This window comes from Amphiprion ocellaris, chromosome 8 (genome assembly GCF_022539595.1).
Source record: "Amphiprion ocellaris isolate individual 3 ecotype Okinawa chromosome 8, ASM2253959v1, whole genome shotgun sequence".
Lineage (NCBI taxonomy): Eukaryota > Metazoa > Chordata > Actinopteri > Pomacentridae > Amphiprion > Amphiprion ocellaris.
The window spans coordinates 23483418-23508014 of NC_072773.1; the positions used below are offsets into that span (position 1 = coordinate 23483418).

General features: G+C 42.7%; 1 protein-coding gene across 2 annotated transcripts in view; it reads left to right on the forward strand.

Annotated features, from left to right (window-relative positions):
* Window positions 1-24597, forward strand: part of scube3 (signal peptide, CUB domain, EGF-like 3) — a 79982-nt gene that overhangs the window by 26162 nt on the left and 29223 nt on the right. For both annotated transcript variants that reach the window (XM_023275622.3, XM_023275621.3), the window contains exons 4-6: window positions 8126-8260; window positions 20651-20797; window positions 22208-22324. In XM_023275622.3, the coding sequence (XP_023131390.1) occupies window positions 8126-8260; window positions 20651-20797; window positions 22208-22324 (399 nt within the window). The remainder of the gene's footprint in view (window positions 1-8125; window positions 8261-20650; window positions 20798-22207; window positions 22325-24597) is intronic.

Genomic DNA, 24597 nt, shown 5'->3' on the forward strand with positions numbered 1-24597 from the left:
ACTTGATATTGAAAGACCCTGGTAGCTGCTTTAAGTTTGCTGTGGAGGAAAGTAAGACACGACTTGCTACAGCGGATTTCACATTCAGGTGAAGTGATGACAGAAAAACTTATCAGTACTTAACAATGCTTCACTGTGAAAGGGCCTCTACATGCAGGCACAAAGCAACACTCATATCAATCCCACATTTGCTTGATGAATTGCATGTAATGCTGGGATTAAGCTACCCTGGAATGAAAAGTACTCACATCTTTATATCGATAATAAACCTGTTCAGACTTGACGGTGCCCCTGTGACTCTCTTTCAGTCTTGCTGCGTTTCTGTCTTTTTCTTCTTCTCCTTCGCCTCACTGTCTGCCTCTTCATCGCCCGTTGTATCTACAGTGTAAAGCAGAGCTATTTTCCAAGCCATTTAGCAACAGCGTTCAGCTGTGCATGGATCATTTGCTGTGCCGTGGATCAGCTCCTGCCTTGCGTGCAGGTGTGTAATTGCAATATATGGTTGTGTGGCTGCTGCTGTTGCGTCAAACAGAGTTGCATCCATCGATCCCTTTGATATAATTTGTCATAGTGAAGCACACGATCAAACACCAAGCAAGCTTTCAAGTTTTTTTTTTCTTCGTCTGACATGTTTTATTTTTTCTCCAAAGTGACTTGTATGCAAGAGTCAGAGGCCTCTTTGGAAAGCGTGAGTTCTGTCTCAGAAATTCTCTTATATTCCTGCGAAGATATTGATCCAGTAAATTATTAAATGAGTAAGCATAATGTCAGCACAGCAAACAGGGATTGAAGATGCAGTGAAGGGTATATATGCAGCTGTCAAGTACAAATCTCAACTCTTGCCTTGAGACCCAAAAGCACTCTAAAGACCTCTTTTTCTTGAGAATTTAATTCATTCTAATACCCCTGCTCTGCTCTGCTCAGGGAATAATCCTCGGCACAAACACAAGAGAAGAGAGGAAGAGGTATAGCAGAGGTTTCATGTTAAGGCCCCAGCTTCCTCTTCCAGGTTTAAGCTCCTTTTGGCCCCTGGGAAAAGATTAGTCCCCCTTGGCCCTGGAATGGAGAGCCTAAGCAGCTGGTTTCCAGACGAGGTCAGACCCTCGGAGCCCTTATAGACCAGATGTGCCTGAGGCTGCAGAGGAGGAGACATTCACCTGAACCTCAAAAGTTCACAGTGAGTTTAGAGTCAGATCTTTAAGGTGCTTCTCTTCGGATTTGCCTCGTGTTGTTCTTCCACGAAGCTCCAGTGATTTGGTTTGATTTTCATGGTTACAGCGCATCGTGGTGTACATAACTTCCTGATTTCATCCCTCTGAGGCTCCTCTTCAGCTGTGTGTGCGACTGTCACCTCAGGGACACGCGTTAGACCAGCGCGCATGCATCCCTGTCAATGTCTTCTTGTTTGCTCACGGCTGCACGTGCCACACAGCTCCTTGTAATTGAACGTGTTGGCAGCATAATGACGTTGGGTGGTGGCATAAGGCAGCGGAGCGTGAAGCAGAACACTGCCTGGTGTGCCTCGCTGGGGACGGTATAATTTCTGAGGTCTTCGCTGTCTGCCTTAAACCCCACAAAGATGTCAGAAAGTCAGCAAGGTGGAAGCAATGCAATATCACAGCACGCTGCCCCAGTCTGTGTGGAGCAAGATGTTGCTCACTCTATAATTTACCTCACACGGAGCCATTGTGTCTTCTCAAAACTCACTGAGAGAAGAAGTGAAGCATATGAGAACCTGATTACATCTTTTATAACTGTCACGTCTGCTATCTCGCAGAGGTGAGGGTTGGATGGGATTTAATCACCACACCTCCTTAATGGCGAGGCAGTAAAAGGGGTTTTTTTGGAGTCTGAGGAAAAACAGAGGAATCAGTGTCAATTTAATCCAAAACACACATCCTCTTTACAATGAAAACCAGATGCAGGAAGGCTATTAGTTCCCCACTGTAGCACCAGCGTCCCCACATTTATGACCTGTGTGTTTTGGTTAAGGTCCTACAGAAACCCAAATACACGCTTATCACTGTGAGTTCGTTAAACTCTCTCAAGTAGCTTAATATCATAAGCATCTGCGCAAATACTCCCTTTCCTCGCAACTGCAAATGATAACATTTCACTTTTATCTGAAGCTCAAAGACAAATAAAGATATTTCTTGTGTTCCCATATATAGAAATGCCACAACCGCATGCACCCCGAGTGTAACTCAGTGCGAGAAACAAAGGCAGGCTTGAAATAGACATTGCAGATGTTCGACAGAGCACCACCAGGCAGCAAAGGATACGCTTTTGTCATTGCATTGTTTACTTCTATTCATCATTCTGCCATTTAGGACATGTGGCTCCCTGTTGCCGGAGAACTGATTTGGGGCTCCACATACTCCACAGCTTAGCAGGCCAACGTCCCTTTGATTCCTATTGACCAACACTGATTTGGTTTATATTGATTCAGCAGAGCTCAATTCCCTGTGCAATCTATAGGGAAATGAATGCCCTTTTACTTTAACCTTCCCCAAAGACGTAACATGATCTATAACACAAAAGCAATGTCATTACAGCTTTGGAAAGGGCTTTCGGAGAACAGCGTTGAAGTAGCAACTCAGAAAAGGTCAAGTTGGTTAACACTGTTTAGTGTTTTGCTAGTCATTGTAATTGTTTTGAGACAATTTATTTTTTTGCCACTGACATTGAAGATGTCCATCAGTCTTTTGACAGAGACACTTCCTCTGTCAGCTTGCCCGGTCTCTGAGTCGCTGCTCTTGTAATCCTTCGGGATCATATTGTCTAATCAAATAGCAGGTTTCAGACTGATGTATTATTGACCAGGTTCTGATGGGAAACGGTGGTCATCAAAGACTTTCATGCTGATTTGCTCTGCAGCCTTTTAAATGCTTCTCTTCTAAGTGCATTGGCTGCTCTTCAGAGGCAGTGAGGATAACCTCCACACCCCCAGAAAATATTTGATTCTAGCTTGAATGATGTGCCTTTTGCTACCACCTTTAACTCCTGAACGTGCAGGATTTGAGTCGGGGGCCTTGATGATCTGACTAGCTCCTCTCCCATTATACCCAGAGGGCTTCAGGGCAGCACAGACACCATCAGGGCTTAGCGCTAACCCGTCTCCACGTCCCTGCTGCAGATGCAAGTACCCAGCTTTCTCCCCAGTGAGCAGTCACTTTTGCTTTTGTTGTGACATGCACAGATCGGGTTTGGACAAGAGAATCGCTCCATAGCTTAGAGGAGAGGAGCTGGAGTGATGAGTTAAAGGATAGATTTAAGATTGGTGCATTAGCTTTCTCCTGAGGGCTATCGGCTCTCTCTCTGCTGCTCTTCTCTCAGGATTCTTCAGTCCCATCCACCATGAAATGAACAATTCCAGCTGAGCCCATTGGCAGGGCTTTGGGGGAAACTCAAGCCTGAGATCGGGCTTAGGGATGTAAGCATGTAGCAGACTGGGAGCCGTCAGACGTCAGTGCAGGGCCTCTTGTCTCCTTGGCGTAGCACTGTCCACCCAAACACTTATCCTGGGGTTTTGTTGTTAAAATACTTCCAGACTTGTTTTGGAGGAACAGAAGAATACCATTTAACATGATCTTAGATCATAGTTTTTCATTTAGGAAAGAACTTAGCAAGAGATTGGGCCTGGAATCTAAGTCTGTGCTTATTTACCAAAAATGGTTACCTGGGAGACGGGCCCATAGTCAAAAGAGTCTGAGTTCAATCAAAGCTGTATTAGCTTTGTGTATGTAACAGTATAAAAAACAAGCCTTGCTGCGGATTTAAAAATGAAATGCTACAGTAAACAGAGATTTTATTTGTGCTCGCTGAGCAGATGTAAATTGGTGAGCTGTATTGAAACAGTGGGTCAGGCAGACAGGAAGCGCTGGAACTAATAAATTGTTCAAAGCTAAATACTGTAAGTGACTAAGACTTCCCGCCTGCAATAGTCAACCACACTTCTAATGATTTAAGAGAGTGTGTGTGTTCTGCAGATGAAAGATCAGGACTTCCTGCAACACATCAGTTTATACAAACTGAGTTGACAGGTGAGATCAGAGTGAGGCTGCATGTTTGTTAACATAAAGCCAGTTTCAGCATCTGTGCAATCAGTTTGTCCTCGCAGGCTGTGTTTGAAACTGACGTCGCGGTCACTGTTCAGTCAAGTGGGTGTAGAAATGTGTCGCTGAGCTCAAGGAGCGAAACGGAAAAAGAGAAATCCTGTAATCCAGTTTAAAATAAGAAAGGATCTTGTTTTAATTGGAACTGGCTGTGTATGTGCCACTACTTCCTACTGATGTTCAGTCGAGCCTCGCTGATGCCTGTTCATCTACCAGAACAGCTCAGTCCCCCCCGCAGCTGTTTTGCTGCCTGTCGCTGCACATGGCTCCGTTTTGCAGCCTTATTAAAGTGTGTGTGCCTCTTCAACTCCTGTAAATGAAATGCCCAAAGAGGCCATGTCCATCCACTCACCTCCTTGTCTCTGGTCTGTCTAGACCACAGAGACACTTCTGTCTGATCCAGACAGAAGCCAAGCGATGGACACATGGACAGCTTTGATAACAGAAAGCCTCACTGTCTCCCCTCCTAAAAAAATGCCTGGGTCAGCAGTAAATGCCCCCAAAGCTGCTGAACATTTAAAAGAAACGAAAGCATTTCTCCAAAATAAGGGTTCAGGAGTTTCTGTAAGGCAACCACCATGTTTACATGGCTCTAAAGCTCTGCGCAAGGCCAAATGTTATATATACAGTCAAGGCTATCTGAGAAACCAGCGGACATGGCCTCCGCAAACACAACCAATCTCTTAATCTCTCTCCGTTTGAACCCTCCTTTTCCCTTCGTCTCCTAAAGTGAAGCAGGGATAGAGCAGAGACATGTCTCATTTTTCAGAAGTGAGGCAGCCCTTTTAACTTGATTAAGACTTTTTTTTCCGTCCTCTCTAGAGAATTTTTAAAAAATGTTTTAAGTCCAAATAACATGAGCACTTCTCCTGGCCATGCCAGAACCCCTTTCCGCTTGGAAATATTTGCTTTGGACGCCAGCCTTGCCCAGCACACAACACAGGCAATTATGGGAGCTATTTAAACAGGACAGATCTACTGACAGGCGACGCCTCATTTGGAGGGATGAAGGAATCAGGAAATGAAACCTTCATTGATGCGCTGATGGTATGGAAAGAGAATTCCCCCAGGCACTTTGAGGTTTGTTGCATATCTCATGGGCATTTTGTGCATGCATTGAAGACTGTTGTTCGTGTGGCCTTTGCATGTTTGAATTTTTGTGGTTTGAGTGTGTTAAAGAGATGAGAGGGAAGGGCACGGAATGAGAGAGATTTTACGTGTTTGTTGGGATGTTTTCCTCTGAGTTGTGGAGGTTTCTGGTAACAGTTTATCTGCAAAGGTGCAGCTGTAGGTTGCTGGCAGCTTTCTTCAGCTCAAAGGTGTTTTCTCTGTTGCTACCACTTTCATGATGTAGAGATGAGACCATGAGGTCAGCACCAAGCAGCCACACAGCTGATTGAAAGCCTGGCCAACACTTTTTCCCAAATTGTCCTTCCTTTACTCAGACTTTAAAATGTTAACTCTGTAGAACAGCTTTTTTCCCCCCTCAGAGGCCCTTTGCTTCACCTGGTTGCAGAGTGATGCTTTTCCCATCAACTTCAACCGACACAGCACTTTGTTTTTAGTGGAAAGAGGCAGTTTTGCTGATGGAAAGTGAGAATGGGACAGCAGACTTGGCAAGCTGACGAGGGTCATGAGTGCTACCTGCCACTGACCTACTTATCAACCCAAGAGGCTTCTGTCTAGTCAGGTGCCCCTTTGTGAGTGTACTCTGTGTGTGTGTGTGTGTGTGTGTGTGTGTGTGTGTGTGTGTGTGTGTGTGTGTGTGTGTGTGCGTGTGCGTGTGCGTGTTTGTGTTTATGCATTGGTGAATTCACATGTCTGTGAATTTCTGTGTGGAAGAAGATGAAAGAAGAGGACAGAGTGAAGTTTAATTTCTAACTCTGCTCGGGCTGAGAATTCCCCAGAAAGGAAACTTAATCTCGAGGCCTTCTCAGACTGGACAAATAGACAATAAATTAGTTTCGCATGACAGTTTATTAAAAAAAAAAAAAAAAGAAAAAAATCCTTGTGTATACAGCAGATTATTAATGCTTCGAGCAGAGGAGTGGATAAGGTTCCAGTGTGGTCGGTAGGAAGGGACGAGGAGCTCAGGTCTCCAGGGGTAGAAAGGATATGGAGTGTCATCTCCAGGGCTGCACTTCTGTCACGCACAGGGGAGACAGGTGTGCCAACCTCTGCAACGTGCCAGACTAATAAAAGCTGCAAAAAATGACATTGTGCAAGATCTTTCATGTTGAAAATAAGCTAAAGTGTCAAAAGATTAATTGAGGTTCCACTGCTGTTTGTTTCTTTCGCCGAGTGACACAATGATTCGGGGCGGAAAAAGTTTTGTGCCATTCGGAGAGAGAACAGCTGGAAGAGCGCAACTCATTACCAGTGGAAATGAAGTCAGCGACTCTCGTTTGTGGTCAGTTTTTCTTCATTGCTTCGTGGCAGAACAAGGCCCCAGGCGACACCTTGCTAAACGCTCTGCCTTTGTACGCACTTGAGGTGAATTTTCCCCACCCCGCCCCCCCAAAAAACAGCTCTCTCCTCTTTCCATCTCTACTTTTTCCTCTCCCCCATCCTCCCTCCCTCTCCCTGCATTCCTCCCGTGACGGGGCTGACAGACACTCGTCATCAGCAGGTACTCTGGCCCAGGTGGATCAGGTTTCCCACTTGCCAGGGGATTGTGCTGCATGTGCATTTTTATGGCTTAGTGCTGCACAGTTGGAGGTTTTCAGTGCAGCTCTGGTGTGCTGCCATGTCAGATAACCATTAAGACAGACACGACCTCCTCAGACAGCTTAAGACAAAGTTCCCTCGTTAGTTAGAATATCTAAACACGTTTTTTTTGTCCTTTGTGTTTTCTCTTTGTGTGACATTTGCACTCAGACCACATCTTCCAGCTGTTCCATCTGCTCAGACTGAGTTGTTAAATCTGAAGAAATTATTAAGAATTCATCACTTTATACCAATAGAGAAATGTTAGAGCTTTAGCTAGATGGTGGAGAAAAATTTTATTCATATACTGATATCAGTTCAGTTTCAGATGAATGTTTTAAATGAAGCAACAGCCTTTTTTTCCCGGCTAAGTTTGGCCCGCTGGTTGTTCCACTACTTTGGCCCACGCTGAAATATTTTAACAATTTATCATGGAATTGCTGTGAAATTTTCCATGGGCATTCATGTTCCCTGGAGGATGTGTTTTAATAAACCTCCTGACTTCTCCTCTTTGCCATTAACTGGATGTAACCTTACCTTATTAAGTGAAAAGGCCTGACATCTCTTTTACAACAAATGGTACAGTCAGTTATGTTTCATGTCTTAAATTTTAGTTTTTGCACGACCTTCTCCCCTCTCTCTCTTAAATTTGTGGTTTTGAATCAAATATTTAGACAAGTAATGGGTTAACTGGATAAATCTGAGCAACTTTGGAGACCTTTCAATTCCCATAAAACACCATCATCACATCAAATAATTAGTTTTATGATCAAATACCTGCATATGTTGTCATGCTAATACACTGAACTCAGATGGTGAACATATTACATCTATTATATATGTTAGTCTTTTTCTCAAAAAACTGCTGTGCTTGTTATAGATAATAAAAAATGTAATCTATTCATTTTTTGCTGAATTATTAATATAATTGTTATGCACAGATACTTTTAGCGCTACAGTGTTATTTCACTGACTCCAGATAAATGAAGTTGGGTACAGACTAGTAGTGAGGCAGTAGACTCTAAGTCTTACTCAGTGAAAAATAGTGTTGGTTTGGTAATTTTCTACATATCACTTTTGCCACAATTCAGTAAAGTGTTGGTAACTTTATTTTTACTGAATTATACTTCTAAATGAATATTTTTTTTACGCTTTTCTCCTTCATGTCTGATTCTGATTGGCTTGTTCATTGAATGGGTCGTGATTTAATCCCAGACAACCTTCAGACAAACGTTAATCCCTGTGATGTTTGTTCCGTCTTGAACTGCTCTTATTAATTTCTCTTTGTGCGCGTCCCTCGGCAGATGTGGACGAGTGCTCCGAAGGCAACGGTGGATGCCAGCAGATTTGTGTCAACATGATGGGCAGCTACGAGTGCCGCTGCAGAGAAGGATTCCTCCTGAGTGACAACCAGCATACCTGCATCCAGAGGCCTAAAGGTTATCCACACAGACGCACACAATGGTTTATGGAAAACAGCAGAAAACATGTTGTTCAGTGGTGGGGTATATGACTTCAGGTTGGAAATTATGTGGTGAACGCTCTTTGTAAAGAATATGTGGATGATGATGCTGTCAAGTCTTTATTTAACATGTAAATGTTCAGGTCAGGCACTTTTTTTAATAGTATGATGAGTTGTGCAGATTTAAACTGTGGATGGGATCAGCCCCAACAGGCCTACATGAAAGGTGACAAAAGGTAAGTCTCCAGTCTGAAGGGGGAAAAAAGAACAGGGATAAATCTCTTTTTGTTTTCCACCCACCCTTTCAAATTGAACCAATCTAGTGCTTGGCAGCATTCTAAGGTATCTGGTATGAGAGTGGCCTACGGGGGACTGTGAGCAGAGAAAACAATTAAAGGTGTAGCCTGGGGCCGACACACCTCTTGTTTATAGAGCGTTCCTGTGGGATGGAGACGTGACAGGAGAAGAAGAGCCAACTTGCTCTGAGGCCGAATCACAGGAGCACCACGGACATAGAGCATTTATAACATCATAGCTGTGTTTAAAGCAACACAAGCTTTCAGGGAACATCACTGTTTAGCATCCTGTCTTCTTGTAATTTTCTTCAGTGGCCAAGTCTATGAATCACTGTGGTTGTAATTCGTAAAAGATCCATTCTTGTTTGTTGAACTCTCACGAACCTTCTTATGTAAAAGTTTGATGCATTTTTGTACTGAATTAGGCTTATGCTGGTTTTAATCGTTGTGCTTTTGGACAGTTGGGAGTTTTTCTGGCTGCAAGATTCCGATTGCTGTCACTAGAACTTTTTGATGGTGGTTCAAAAACATAATTTGCTTGACTTAAGAGCTGTTTTCCTAATGAAAACCTCACAGAGATAGTAAAGCCGATCTATCATACTTGCATTAAATTTAAATATACACAGATACATGACAGAAGCCGTGAATACCTGACCACTACAGTGAGGGGACATGGCGGCTCTGTTATGCTGTGGGGGACACTTTGCTGGCACAGTTTAGATCCACATGTCCATTTAGATAGAAGGGCGACTGCAAACCAGTACAGTGTTGTTCACCTTTATCCTACTGTGAAACATTTCTATTCTGCTGGGAGTGGTCTTTTCCAGGATTACAATGCCTCCATCCATAGGGCACAAGGGTTTTTGAGGGTTTTGGTGGAAGTGGAGTATATCATAAGTTATGGCCTTCACAGTCACAGATCTCAAGCAAATTGAACACCTATTAGAGATTTTAGACCAAAATGTTGGACAGAACTATCCACCACCATAAAAACACTACATGGGGCAATATGATGTGGAAGAATAGTAAAGCAGTACAGTTCCAGAGGGTTGGAGAATCAATGCCAAGGTGGACAAAAGCTGTTCTGGTGGCACCTTAATAAGACACTTTAAATATTTCTTTCCTTAATCAGTCTGTATATTGAATTCTGCAGCTGTTATGCTTAGTTTTATATTTTTAGAGGCTTTAACTGAACATATTTTAAATGGTGGCATCTTAGTGACCCTCTTGTCAGGCATTTCCCGCTGCAAATGTTGTTAGGAGTATCAATGTTCTCGGTGAGGTGCTGTCATAATAAGCTCACGAAAGTACTTTGAACATTGATCTAAGTGTGTTTTTAATCAGCACACAGTGCACTAGTATCTGTTAGCAAACAGTTGGTGATTTAGCCTGTTTGCCTCTTTATAACATTAAACAACCAAGTAAGACCAGCTGCCACTTAAAGTAGAAGCTGGAACATTACAAGGGAGCCTTACCACTTTATGGTCCCATATTGTGCAGTTTTTCAGCAAATCAATCAAAGCCTCATATGTCCCCACCGTGTGTCTGTTCAGTTTTTCAGCTCCAAATACTGGAAAGATGCTTCACTTTGCCGTGACTGTGTAACTCCTGGTTTTAGAGCTGGCTGTTTTAAATCGGCTGTTTTGCTCTGACAACCAATGAGAAATGGCACAAGTAAAAGTTTCTTATCTAACAGCTTTTATTTTACACTTCCAAGTTCATAACAACCACAAAACACAATAAAAATGGATGTTCACCATATGGGACCTTTTAAAGAATCTCCAATAGAAATCTATGAGAGAATATTCTCTGTTGCCAAAGATGTACGGCACATGCCCTGCCTATAAAAAAAACAAAGCAATAATCTGCTAAGTAATAGCTGAACCAGGAAACATCCAGCCAGTGGTGTTGATCCAGTGACACAAGCACAGTGTTAGGAATCTGAATAATGTAAGTATAACCCGTGGAGAAAAATGCTTTTAAACCTTGTTTTGTGGCAAACTCACCAAACCTTATCAGCATCATTTCCTCACAAATTAAAGAAGGCTGGAGTAGTTAGTGCTAAATGTCTCTCTTTGGGAAATAACAAATAACCAGACAGTTGAAGCTCAAAGCAGTGGGACTTTCTTTCCTCCATTTTATAATCTGTAGTTTGAATTATGAGATGAAGGTAAAGGACAGTCACAGATTAATAGAGTGTACAGGTCATCAGCCCAGTAGCTGGTTTAAGTTTTGGTGTCAACACTTTAAAAATGTACCAAATATGAATTTAATTCCACTTCAACACTAAAAGCAGACCCATTCTACCAGTTGAGATTTCAGTTGTTAGGGTTTAGCATGTTTCCAGCTGTTCTGTGTGGCGCTGTTCCTCTCCACTGTGTGTTTCACAGCCCACACAGCCTCTATTCTTTATCTGATAGATTTCTTCATAGAGCTGTACAGAAACATCCAATAAAATTGACAGTTGTTATCACTGTCACAAAGCACATTTATTCAAGGAGTAATTATCCAGCTGTCTACAGATTCCTCAGCTCTGCCAGATTGGGCTGGGTGTGTGTTGTGAATCTTCTCTCTTCGTTTGTTGGCTTTGCAGCTCTCATTCAGAAAGCTCCGACAACATGCACAGCGTGATCTGAGCGTCTCTTCATCTCTGCCCTCCTCGTCTCTTCTGTCTTTTGAAAGATAAGTGCTCGTGCTGGGAGTCATTAGATTGTGATGTTCCTAATTTCCCTGGATGGTGAAATGAGGATCTTGGAAGTCTGGTTTATGAGATCAGTGTGGCCTAGTGAACTGTCAGTGTTTACATTTCATAAGCGCAGTGTTTTTTGAGTGGAGTGAAAAGCCGGATCATGTGTTTCAAAGCCCTACTACTATATCGATGCTGTTATGAACGAACTGAGCACCAGTCCGGTCTCACCGAGCTCCCCCTGTCTCGCTCTCATTTTCTCTCTCTTTCTTGATAAATGTCCCCAGTTCCTGTTAATCTTCCATTTTAATATTAATTTTGCCTTTATTGCTTCCACATGAGGCCCATTTGGATCAAGAGATTAAAGCTGCCATAAATCTACAGACTTCAGTCATCTGATAGTCGACCTGTCATTGTTTCATTATTTGCGAAAGACACAGGCAGAGAACAACTGCTCATCTGCTTATTATTACTGCTCTTATTACAACAGTGTGTCCGACTGAAAAATGGAAGCGGTGAGGAAGTGACTTTGCCGAGCTGTTGGGCAGCAACGCTGCAAAGAACTGCTGCAAATACCACTAGCTGGCTTACTGAAAAATGATGCACAAGTGGCTCAGAAAAAAGATCATTGAGAAAATGAAAGCTGATTCAATCTCCGGGCCAAGTCACTTTAAATGCAGCCCTCCATCCATTCTGCCAGCCCTCCTCTTAAAGAGCAAAGCCTGGGGTGCAGTTTGCTCATGAGCTTTATTGTTCTCATTAAAAAGACATCAGCTCTCCACTTCTTCCATTAATGGGTCAGGTGTTCCCTGGACAACTTCTGCCGCTACTTTCTGGGGACAGTGGCGAGCTGGTCGCCGCGGTGCCTGGCGCTACCAGTCTGTTTCCCCTGCTGGTAGCGAGCCCTTGTTAGCAGTGAGCCTGTGCCAATTAGACAGCAGGGGTCTGCCAGCTTCTCAGCTAATGACAAGGCTGCTGCTGGCCTGTCTCTTATTAGACCTGCCCCTGCCCCCCTCAGCAGGAATAACTTTGGCCAAATGAAGGCTCCATCGTAGAACTGGCCAAAATGTAACAGTTCATTTATTCTCCTCAAACATTTCTTCAAAGGGCAGCCAAGGTTCTTAGTGGTTGATAGGAATGCCATTTAGGTCAAGAAGGGTTCTACTGCTTTGCGTTTGATTTATTATCTCTTTTATATAGAAGGAAGACGGAGACATATGTGTGTGAGATGGGATCCAGCACATTTGAATTCAGGAATTTCAGGCTCAGTCAGCCCACACATCCATAATTTTTGTCCGGTGCGTTTTTGAATATCCGGTTGGGCAATTACAATAAGTGTGCGCTGATGGGGCGGTTATGTAAGTTACATATAGGGACTTACGTATTCATTTGTTTTCAGTTCAGAGTACATAAAATACAGCAACATGATTTGAAATTCGAATCATGCACTGTGCAGAATTTACTGTGAAGCCGTGAAGGACCATGTAGAACTTGCACAAGTTAAAGGGGAGATGTAACTTACAACAAGAAGCTGAGTCCTCGTAATCAAACTTCGAGTCACTGCCAATCAATAACCGTGGCTGGCATTGTAGAGGAAGCTACAGAATAGCTGCGAGGAGTCTGAAAGTTCACCAGCCAGAAGATTGCATTACAAAGTGTCCAAAGCTCATTGCACAGCAAAATTTGATTACATGAGCCCTGAGGCTTCACTGTCACCTTCCACTGCTGCAGGAGTCTGTAATAGGCCTCTGCACTTAAGTCTTTAAAGTGCCCAATCAGAAACAGATGAACAAGCAGAGTGTGCAATCAAGAAGGAAGTTTAACTTGTAAAAATAAATCTTGTACCAACAGAAAAGTGATGGATATTAAAAAGTATATGGCCTTCTACAACACAATACTGCCCTCATGATGTGAAATTGTGTTTACCAAAGCAGCATTACCATGTTAGAAAACATAATAGAACAATTTCCTCGAAAAATTAGCCTCATTGTGTCTTATCAGTCATCTGCTTGTGGATGCAAGTGTGGATTTTTTCCCTACAGTAGACCTTTTCTTTCCAGGAAATGTTTACTTTGTCAGTGCAAACCTCTTCCTATGTTTACAACTTTCATTAGCTTCCCAAAGGGCTTGTTACCCTGTATGCAGCTAATCTCTCCTTCACTCTCTCTTTCCCCAAGTCAAATATGAACACAATGGACATGATGGACATAATCACACACACACTTGCGTGCCCAGGCCCACAACTAAATAATTTTCAATTTAATTCTGCTGGAGGCACAGCCTGACATGTGTTGTTATGACATTTAGATGCAGACTGTGGCACATCGACTTCAGGATATGTGTTTTCTGTGCTGGCCAAAAGTGCAGCTGAATAAGGAATTTTTCAATAAATGTGATCAAATCCATAATAAACAGTCACATCATATTTTCAGTTAGTTTACTCTCCAGTTATGGTATTCCTCCTGTTTGGAATCAGTCACAGGATCATTGAATCCTGCTATATTGCTGTTTTTTTCTCATTGTAAATGGATAAAATCACGTAGTTTCTTATAATATCCATTTAGCAGACTGGTTCACATTTTAGTTTCATGAAGTAATGCACTTATAAAAGGGCCAGGTTTCATCATTCCAGTGATGCACTGCTTAGTATTTTAGACTACAAAGTGAAATGCTGTATATGACTGTTTGTGTTTGTGCAAGGAAGTTTTATAAGTTTATGATCGTGTCTTGCTATGTGGTTATCCCATTGTGCAGGAGCTAGCATGGTTCTTACACGTTCCCCCTGTTGCTTCTCAGTAGGCAGGCCTGCCTGCCTGTCTGTACACTGGCCACAGAACTGTTTTTACAAGTGCAGAAGTCGCTGCTCCATTGCTCTGCAGCCCAACCGTATAACCAGGCTCTCTTCCTATTCTGGGGAAATGGAGCAAAGGCTTCGTGCTGCAGAGACGAAGGCACTTTTTTGTCCCTTTTGCCTTTCTTTCCAGCCCTCCACTGTTCTCTTCTTACTCTCTTTCTGTCTCTTTTGTATGTTATCTTCCCTCATCTTCCCTCTTTGTCTAGACTTTCACAGGCCCAAGGCTCCCACTCCTCCACACCCATCCCCACCCTTTAACAAATATACATCACTGGCTCGGGCTTTCGCAAATGTTGGCTGCTTTGCCACTAAATTCTCCGTACCTCATTTGAGATGGGCATCCCTTTTGCTTGTGGGTTTGTTGAAGGCCATCTCTAAGCTGACCGTCCCAGCATGCTGCTGCAGACTGCCAGAGTGCCAGTGGGGTTTTTCCACTAACAGTTGGCTGTCATGGCTTTAACCAAAGAGCCAGACTGAGCTCTGCAGACACAGATGCCTTCTTCAGCTGCCTCTTCCTTTGATTTTTTGGAAAGAATGCGTCTCTGTAATAACATACCATATCTCGTGTCTTTTGTATTTCTGCATTATAGAAGGCTGCTAGCCTGGATGTGTTGTCTGTACAGTTGGGAGGGTGCTCTGCTCCTTTGGGATGGCACAGTGAGGTGACCTTGATAGAATAGGAGGAAGAGTGAAGGGGAGAGTGGCACATCCCCAGCAGGTGCTGCACAACTGTCTGTGACACAGACGCTCACAAATGCATGTGCCACATGCATACATTATGCAAATACACCTGTGTGTCAACGCATACACATACTTTAATGTGCATCTGCTTGCATGCACAAGCAGACACACAGCTTCCTCAATACATGCATTTATATACCATTGCCTTACACACTGTACAGCAGATATCCAAGAGATTCTAAACAGCCTCTTTACTGTGTCTCTTGTAGGTCTCACATGGTACAAATTGTGTTTTGCATGTCTTAAAAGTTAGAGGTGTAAAATAAAATGAAAATATGAAGATGCTTACTACTGATATTTCTCTTTCGACATCTCTACAACTATGTGACCTCCAAGCTTTGCAGGCCTGTCAGAATTTTATTCAGTTTCTAAAAAGTAACTGAAGAACCAAAAGTCGTCAAGCTAAGAATTTGCACTTCACTGCCCACTTTTTCTGAGATAAACCATTCAGACTTAACAGCTGCTTCACAGTCAACTAGATTGATTTACTTTCAATATTTGCTTCTGCTAACTCTAAAATGTGTTAGCCACGAGCAAAGCAAAAAAGTATTGTTCTGTTGTTGACTGCAAGAGTAATCTTCATGCACTCCCAGCATGTGAGGAACTAAAGATCCAGTGGACTACTTTTATTTTTGATTGCAGTGTCACCACCACAATAGGAAAATCCTTCATGCTAGTGGGTTGTGCAGCCAATGTGTTAACATTACCATTGACTTTGATTGTATGCCCCAAGGTCAAAGCTCTGTGAAAACTAAAACTTTCAAAAACTATGGAACCTCTAAGAATGATTTGAAACCAAAAAACAAGGACTGTGTGTGGGTTTGTATATTTTCATTGTACCTTTTGTGCTTCAGTGCAACTTTAACTTAGCTGCTGTTAGCTTCTCTCATGCTCTCTGTGCTCACATGCATTGCATTTTAATACATTTAAAGTCCAAAATAAATCTGTTCTCATTTATATATTTCTGTTTCTGCTGTCAAACAGCAGAACCAGTATGAACTACTAATAGCCTATTAAGACTACATTTCAACCAGCAGCCACTTCAGTCCCTTCTGAGACGCAACTCTGTGCAGCAAAATGTACTGATTTTAACATCATTGGACCATCACATTATACATATGAGTTAAAAACAATGGCTGTATTTCCATGTGAAGTGATCACACAAAAAATCTTGTTCTTATACACTCTTTTATAGCTCAGTTGGCTTTCATCAATCTCTGATGCAGAGAGTCTTTTTTCTGAATCAGAAGATATACAGTCCTGATGAAATGAACCCTCTGCAGTATTTTGAGCTAAAAAGTTGAAACGCACCTCTGAGACTGATAAATTTTCTAAAAAGGGGACTATATGGGATCTTTTCATGTGCATAATTTAACTGTTCACCAGTTTAGGATCACTTTTTAGGATCATATGAGAACAGTATGCGCTTTGTGTCATTCTTGGCCACAGTGAACTACACTAAGTTGCACAATAAGCGCTCTGGCAATGACATGTATCAGTCTAGACTCTCTGCTGTCTTTTCCATTTTCTGGCTGTTTATGCTTTTAGTGGCTCCTCACTGAAAACGGGAAAGAAATGAGCGGCCTCAACCGGGCCTTTGGGAGCTGCAGAAATTCAGACAACCCAAACAGTAGCACTTGGATGGATTCTCTCTGCTCTCTATGAACCGAGTCAGCGGGGAAGAGTTACTTCCTTGACCGGCCCGCTGCCCTGTTGCTCCATCTGACCATCTGCACTGTGGCTCAGCCCAACCCAGTCCAGTTCTTTCCCATTCTCCTTTCCATGCGCTGACATTTTTATCCTCCTATTAAAACTTTTAAGGGCCCATTATCTAAGAGGAAGGAATGTTGCTTTAATAGTGTGGTGGCTCCATGCTTAGGCCCCTTCTTTTTAGTTTGTATCCACCCAACACTAGCTAGCTGCTTAATGTTCTCCAGCAAAGAGGGGACCGTCTCCCCTCTGAGATGTATGACAGCAGCTCAGCACGGACCATGAGCCCTCTTTTCATTGCCCCATGCACTCAGAGCAGACTATAAACCCTTGGCATGCCTTGCACTACTTCAGCCCCATTGTTTCATTCTCCCCACTACATGGCTCTCAGGTTTAAGAGAGCTTGCAGCCCTGTGGTGAAGAACTTGTGGCCTCCTTGGATCTTTTGTTTGAGGATCACAGGAGTTAGCTGGAGTTGTTAACTTTTCTTTTTTTTGCGCAGTTTCTCATGTTATTGTCATATGTTGTGTTACAACTCCTGCTGTTGAAATTTTACTGTTGTTTATTTTCTTGGTAGGCAGGTTTTTACCTAAGAAGGAAAGTCATACAGAGCCTGCAGCTCCTGTCTGTAACATGCGGTGCAGAAGAATTCTTTCTGGCAAGATACAGATGTTTTACTGTGTCGGAAAATAGTGTGCTCTCAGTAGATTTTTTGTAATTTATTAAAAGCAGGTCTAGTTCTGATAGAGGCGGGAGAAACAGCTTGTTCATTTGAAGCTCACAAGCTATAGAGTTTACATTGCCAGCCACGGGCTTAGATAGTGTTTGAGCTGCAATCAATGCTTCCACACAGCGTTTACACAGACTCTTCCATCATCAGTAAATCCTTAGCTACCTTTACTTTACTCTGTTGTCCTGACCTGATGGAAAGGCTGCTGCTTGATGTGACCTGCACTTAATGTTGTGTCCTGCAGGCACTGCGGCTGATCTCACATATTACACTGAAGTTCCACCAACTCAGTGACAAACACTCAGATGGGTTCTGCTACAGGAGATTGAAAAACAACTTACCGTGGCCACTTCATCCCAAAGGATCAGGCTGTTGTTTCTTTAGGTATAAAAATAAGCACAAGAAATTTTGTGTGCTCAACAAGATCTTATTGCATCACAAGTACACTGACAACTATTAAAATAAGCCCTTTCTTAAAGTCTATTTTCTTTACAAGCTTCTTATTATGAGTGATGGATCCTACGTGAAAATACAGTTTTCTGCTAAGCAGTTTTTGTTATTTCACATGAGAGATTTATGTTTTTCTTAATTCCACTAAAAGGCGCTGTCATATGCTTCAGTTCAGCTGGCTCTGTACACATGTAACACAAATTTCTCAGTGGCACCTTCACTAATTAATGTGTTGTATCTTGTCTGGCTGATTTGCGCAGAAGAACAACGTGCGAAGATGACATGTTGTGGCGTTATGTGAGGCTTTGTATGGATTAAAAAACAAGATAAAGGAGCTGTGGAGATAATTGGCTGCTGGCTGCAGCTTCATACACTTTTCCCGAAATACCAAACTATCCCTTCAACGCACATCTGTCATTACTTATAGTGTGCAAATAAAACAAGGGATTTATTGGCTTCTGGCTACAGCATCACCTTTTATTATTTGGCACAGAGGTCACGACCTGTCCCGGGAGGATAAAGTTGTGGTTACTCTGCAGAAGGATCACTCTCTTTTGTTTTCTTGGTTAAGTGCAGTAGTTTCGATCGGGCCTGTCTGTGTGAAAACCCATATCCACCGTGGTTTGTTCTTTAGTTGACATTTGAATGGCTTCTTCTCAGACTTTGGACTATTTCCTGTCCACTTCTCTCCTTATAAAGTGCCGTGTGATAGCTTTTATTAGTTTCTCCATATAGAGTTATGTTTTATGGGTCAACAGATTGTTTTAGTGGATGATGATCTAGGGTTTTTTTTTTATTATTATTTCTCTTCTTCACTTTTCCATCAACCTCCATAGAAAAGGATGTTTTTCTTTCTGCTTCCCATCCCTTAGTAATGATAAAAACTGGAGTCCTTTGGCAGCAAGTTAGAGGGAACTACACATGGTGGATGATAGCCGGGTCTAGCTTGGAGAAAAGGGCCATTGTGTCAACACTTTGGCTTTTATTGGTCCGCAGAGAGATGAAGGCCCAGGTTCTGGCCCCAACCTGACATGTTATTGATGGATGGGTCTGTAGCATTTGGTTAGAGGGGCTGCATAAAAATGAAGGGAGAGTGAAGTGAGGTTTGGGATGCATAATACAACCTTCGTAAGTAATCTTTAGTCCATCGGGGGAGTAGTTGGAAACTCAATCCTCCGTTAAGTTCATACATGTCTGTTTCTTGCTCTTAGATGGACACAAAGTCGAGAAAAAGGACCAGTGAATTCCACGTCCTACTTAAATGTCCACATGACTCACTGTGAATTTTGCAGCACTTTAAAGCTGCTACTCTATTGATGCTTATTCATGGTCACGTCACTCAATCCCACTGTGCCTTTTTCTTTTTGACCCAGTGTTTGTTCAGCGCTAAGTCTTTGTGTAACGGTGAAGGCTGTCGGTGCAGGTAGTGTCTGATAGCTCACCCTGTCTGCAACAACGTCAACAGCTCAGGTAGGAAAGTCTGAGAGGATTGCATGACTTTGTGACACTTGTTGACAGACTTAAATTGATGGACAGTTTTCGACTAGGAAGTCAGAATTGTAGCATAGAAAGATTCAAAATAGATTCCTCACATTAGCTGTGAGTGGAAATGCATAAAAGGGTAAAAGGGTTTTGGCGTAACGTGGAAAACAAGAGGGCATAATTAGAGGAGGTTGTGGTGGCAGGATTGCATGTACACAAAAAAGTAATTAAGGAGAGAATGATATGAAAACCTGTTTCTGTCATAGTGAGATTGCTTTCTCTTTATAGGCCTTGAGGCAGGACCGAGGAATGTTCTGTACAGTTGTCAAGACTGATGCATACATTTAGACTTTACAGGAGGAGTGCACAAGGTTATATGAGCTTTACTAGGTGTTGACACTTCCACGAACATATGCAAATGCTTCAATTTATAGTAAAAAGTTGGCTAATTAGGAAAGTTAGACCTCCAAACACCCTTCAGTGTGACAGAGGATTTAATGAGACATTAATGGAGATGTCATCTTGCTCGCTGCCTCCGTGTTCGCCAGGAGAGAGGGGGAGTAAACCAAAGAGATCTGTTTGGTTTTTATTGAGCCAGAGAGGTGTGTGTGTGTGTGTGTGTGTGTGTGTGTGTGTGTGGAGGTAGCAGGGTTTCCCAGTGTATAAGTCAAATATCAGTCCCCTCCCGCTAAGAAACCAGTGTTATCACAGTGCAGAGCAAAGCACAACAGAGCACTGCATCCATTTGTATAATAACTCACACGAGGGTCTCAGTCATGGTAACCCGTACAAAGCATTTATGCATCGCTCAGGCATGACTCATCATTGAGTGTCACTTTCAGTAAAGCTTTGAACAATAAAAGACCTTTTTTCTTGTATCTTCATCTCGTCTTGTATTAAGAGGTTCGTCACATTCCTGCTGAAGTGCTTCAGCCTTGATGACTCATGAAAATGTGCGCTGACACCCTTATTTTAGTGCAATCCCTTTTGATCTCGGCTCTCTGTAGGGAGAATTTAGCCGAGGAGGTTTTTTTTTCACTGCGTTCCTCCTTTCTTTTCTTTATGGGGGATTACCTCAATTAAAATTACAGGTCTACGGGATCAGCTCCTGCTGGGAGTTTTATCCTTTCTGTAGGCAGCCTCCTTTTTATAGCCTGAAAAGAGTGAGCATGTTCCAACAAGTGCTTGAATCTTTGTGAAGGGGTACTGGGCATGTCAGTCACCAGCAGTAGGCATATGAGGCGCTGAGGGTCAGAATGCGTGACAGGCATTCAGATGTTTTTAGTCCACTTACCATCTCTGTGATATTTAATTTAAAGCCAAACTCTTAGTTTACTGAATGCTTTTTGGCTTTTGTGTAATCTCTGTGGCAGATAAGAGATAAACTCTCCCTCCTGCTCTTGCCATTTCCTTTGCAGTGCAACCAGAAGGCACTAAAGAGGGACCCACCTGCATGGACAAGAATCATGGGTGCGCGCACATCTGCAGGGAAACGCAGAAAGGTGGCATCTCCTGTGAATGTCGACCTGGATTCCAGCTCACCCGTAACATGAAGGACTGCAAATGTAAGTCGAGCACGGTTCCCCATCCATCAAACACACACACACACCATCAGATGGAGGGCTTATAGGCTTCTCGTGAAAAGGTGATTGGATTTGGATAATCACACTCATTCTACAAATGCCTTCCAACAGATTTGAAGTTGACATTTATGTCGCATTACAAAGCCGTGACTAATCTTCTGAATAGTCCTTGTAAAGAAAAAACATGTTTATCAAATAAGGAGCGATCATTTACACAACCAGGGCAAGTGTGGAGGTTACTCGAAGGGGACTGCTCTGACGGACAGCGCACACTTCCTGTTGCTGTGCAACAGAGATCATCCTGTCAGAGCTGGGGCCAGGGCTGATGGGGGATTTGTCTGTGTTTGGATAAGGATTGGAGAAGTGTTATTCTATAGTTTTTCTGTGACAGCCCAGGAAAAGGGCAAAAGGCACTGGGATGGTAGGGTGCAGACAGGATGGCGGTGGAAGCCTCGGCTCGCTCGTCCTCTTTTTCACTCTGTCATCACAGGTGTGTTAAAAGTGCTGAGGTTAATGCTACCCTCGCCTGCGAGCACATAAATGTATTTGCACACAAACTTAGACCAGTAATTGTACTCTTCTCATTATTTATGTGTAACCAGTATGAGGCGTTTGCTGTGTGTTCAACACATATTACAAACTGTAAAGCCTTTATTCACTTGAAGTTTTTGCCTGATCCACAGAATTAATGGAATGCATTAAAAGAAAAACTGTCTTAACTGCCTGTAGGCTGCTGCTCTTCACGGTGACTTACAGTGACTGAGTTTTAAATTGTGACCTATCACATCCTCTGCAACTGCAATGTAGCTCTGCAGTCAGAAGGATAAAATGATTAAGTCTGGGGAGTGATGAATTAATAAACCCAGGATAGCGCTTTATTTAATTAACATAGATTCAACATGAGGTGGTTAATATGTAAATCAATGCATGCCCTTCTTCGCATTATTTTACACTGATTTTGACCTTAATCTAAGTCCAGCTTTTAATAAGCAACGAATTTGCTGAATGATGACTATGTGTCGCATTGGTTTGCTGTGCTCTAATCACATTGAAATTTGTAAGAGTCTAAACAGTAATTATGGTAACAGCAAGTGCTGCTCTTGCATCTTTAGTAATTTAAGACAGTTTTCAACATGTCAGTGTACTGTTTCCATGATGAGGCTGAGTTTTGATATTTTTCTATCATTGGAAACCTTGCTGGATGTGCAATATGTGTCTGTGAAGAGCTGAATGCATATGGCCTAGAGAAAGAGTGTATATTTGACTGTCCCGAGGTTCCAAATGGGTTTTTGTTGCATGTCGTACCTGCTGTCTCCCCACATTTCCTGTCACCTCTCCACCGACTTTCAAACGCCCAAGAAACACTTTGTGCTAACTGTGTATCTCTGATAGTAACGTGTAACTATGGTAACGGGGGTTGCCAGCACATCTGCGAGGAGACGGACCACGGCCCCAAGTGTTCCTGCCACATGAAATTTGTCCTGCACAGCGATGGAAAAACTTGTGTAGGTGAGTCACCCCCCCCTCAGCAGATCACAACTACCAAAGGCAAGAAATAATGGGTTTTGGATGAGAAAATGTACAAGTCCAAATGATTAACTCAGCATCCAATTTCCGACAGCAAATTTAATTAACGTTTGAAATGAAGTTTATGTGATAAAAGGCAAGTTGAGAAACAGGCCTTGTTACAGTAACTGTGTCCCCGAGCCTTCTCTCTTGATCTGTGACATACAAGGACAAAAGGCTACCACACACTGTGCTTCCCCCTCTGCTGCTGCTCCAGTAACCTCTCAGTCCCTGCATCTGCTTTTGGCTTCTCTTCTTCCTCGTCCTTTCTTTTTACTCTACCTGCGCCTTTTCCCTCTGTTTTTCTCCGCCATGTCAGACACACACCTTCTATTAGCCCTTGGGTCATTTCCTCCACTGCTTCCCATTGGGAATTAACTCACACACCTGACCTAACCTTCCACTGGCATTTATCAGTGTTTGCCTCAGTTGACTTAAGTTGAGTAAAAATCATTCAGCTACTCAGGCATATTGAACCGTTCTGAAGGGCAGTTTTAAATCAGACAAGTGCAGAGGAGTCAAAGCGATAAACGTATATTGAGCTCAGCCATGCAGAAATGCACAGATATTTCATCAGAAATGTTGAAACAATAGAGTTGATCAGGTGTAAATGTGAGGCTGACTGTGAAAGACAAAGTGTCATTAGTAGTTCCTGTACAGTACAAAGCCATTTAAGCTGATTTAGCCAGTCTTTTGCAGTGTTGCTAGTCTGGATTGATGATTTTCATGAAGACAACACAGGAATAGAATCAGAAGCTACTCCTGCAAAGCAGACTGGTGAAGTGGTTGCCTGGTTTCGGTAGCTGTTAAGTTTGAGTGCTTGGTTTGGGTAGCGGCTGATTAGCTCAGTGTTTCTGAATCCCCTTTATTACCGCAGCGCTGATGAGAGCCAGACCCATGTCAAGGTCTGGTCAGCCAACCTGTCATTATTGCTGTACCCTCCTAGGCCAGGAGGATGCCACAAAGTTGGCCGCAACCAAATTATATGTCTTTGCCAGTCTTATCCAAGGCAGAGCAAATGTACATTTGGTGTGCCAGATTAGGAAGCAGTCAGCCAGTTAAAATGTCTGATTTCCCCCACAGAGTCTGGGGTTACAGTGGTGAGAGGAGGGCTTCTGTGTGGCCGACATGGGGGCGCTCCATCTCACAGACTCTATATTAGTTAATACGACCTCAATAAAACAAACACGCTGCCAAATGAACCACTGACGACAGAGTGAGTGACAAGAACATTGGAAGACCTTCAATACAGTACCACTGCTGTGCACTGAGACTGACTCTGTGGGGCCCCCGCCGTAAAAAATGATTCAGAAACTTCATATTCTGAAACTGTTGTTTATTTATGGAACAATTAAAAAGTTGAATCGGTGCACACAGATATTCCAGTTTGGCATGCCAGGTTTTTATATAATAACTTTGTCCCTCTGGCAACAACAAAATGCAACAGCTAATTCTGCTTTGAAGAAAGAATTTTCTTTTTTTTTTATTTCAGTGCACGGAACAAATGGTCTCTCTTGGAACCAAGAAAATACATTTTAATTCTTACTCTTGGTGAATGTTTATAGTTTTATATGTCACAAATGAGATAAAAATGGCCTACTGGGTTTGTTGTATTTTGATGCTTGTCTGCTTGACACGTTGTGATAATTACCGCTTTCGGAAATAGTAAATGATCCACAGAGTGAGTGTAGAGGGTATCCATAGAAACAGCTCACAGAGAAAGTATACTCCTGTTTAGCCTCACTACTGACTTAGAAATGCTTATGATTTATTTAGTCTCTACACACTCCATCCAAAAGCAACACAGCACATGATTACAAAACAGCTTTAGCCTTGTCAGTGGCTTTGTCGTTAGGCTGGTGGGCTCTTTCAATATGCTGTAGCTTCACTCGTCAATCCATCTTGTGGGGTGTTTCATATGCATTCTGCCACTGCCTTTCATTCATGTTGTGGTGATTTTTCTCAGCTCTGCTCAGTCGGGCATTTCGGAATAATGTGCCATATACTACTCTGTTTGGAAGTGTTCATTCTTTATCCTTCCTGTCTCACCTCTGTTGATACTGTGCTTCCTGGAGATGGAAATATAGTGTCGGGAAGGCTTGTATGGATGGCACACATCCACTCTCAGACATACACGCACAGACACGCACTCTTTAAAGTCAGATTTTTGACTGAAACAGTGCCTGAAAAATCAGGTTCATTTGTGGTCTGTGTAT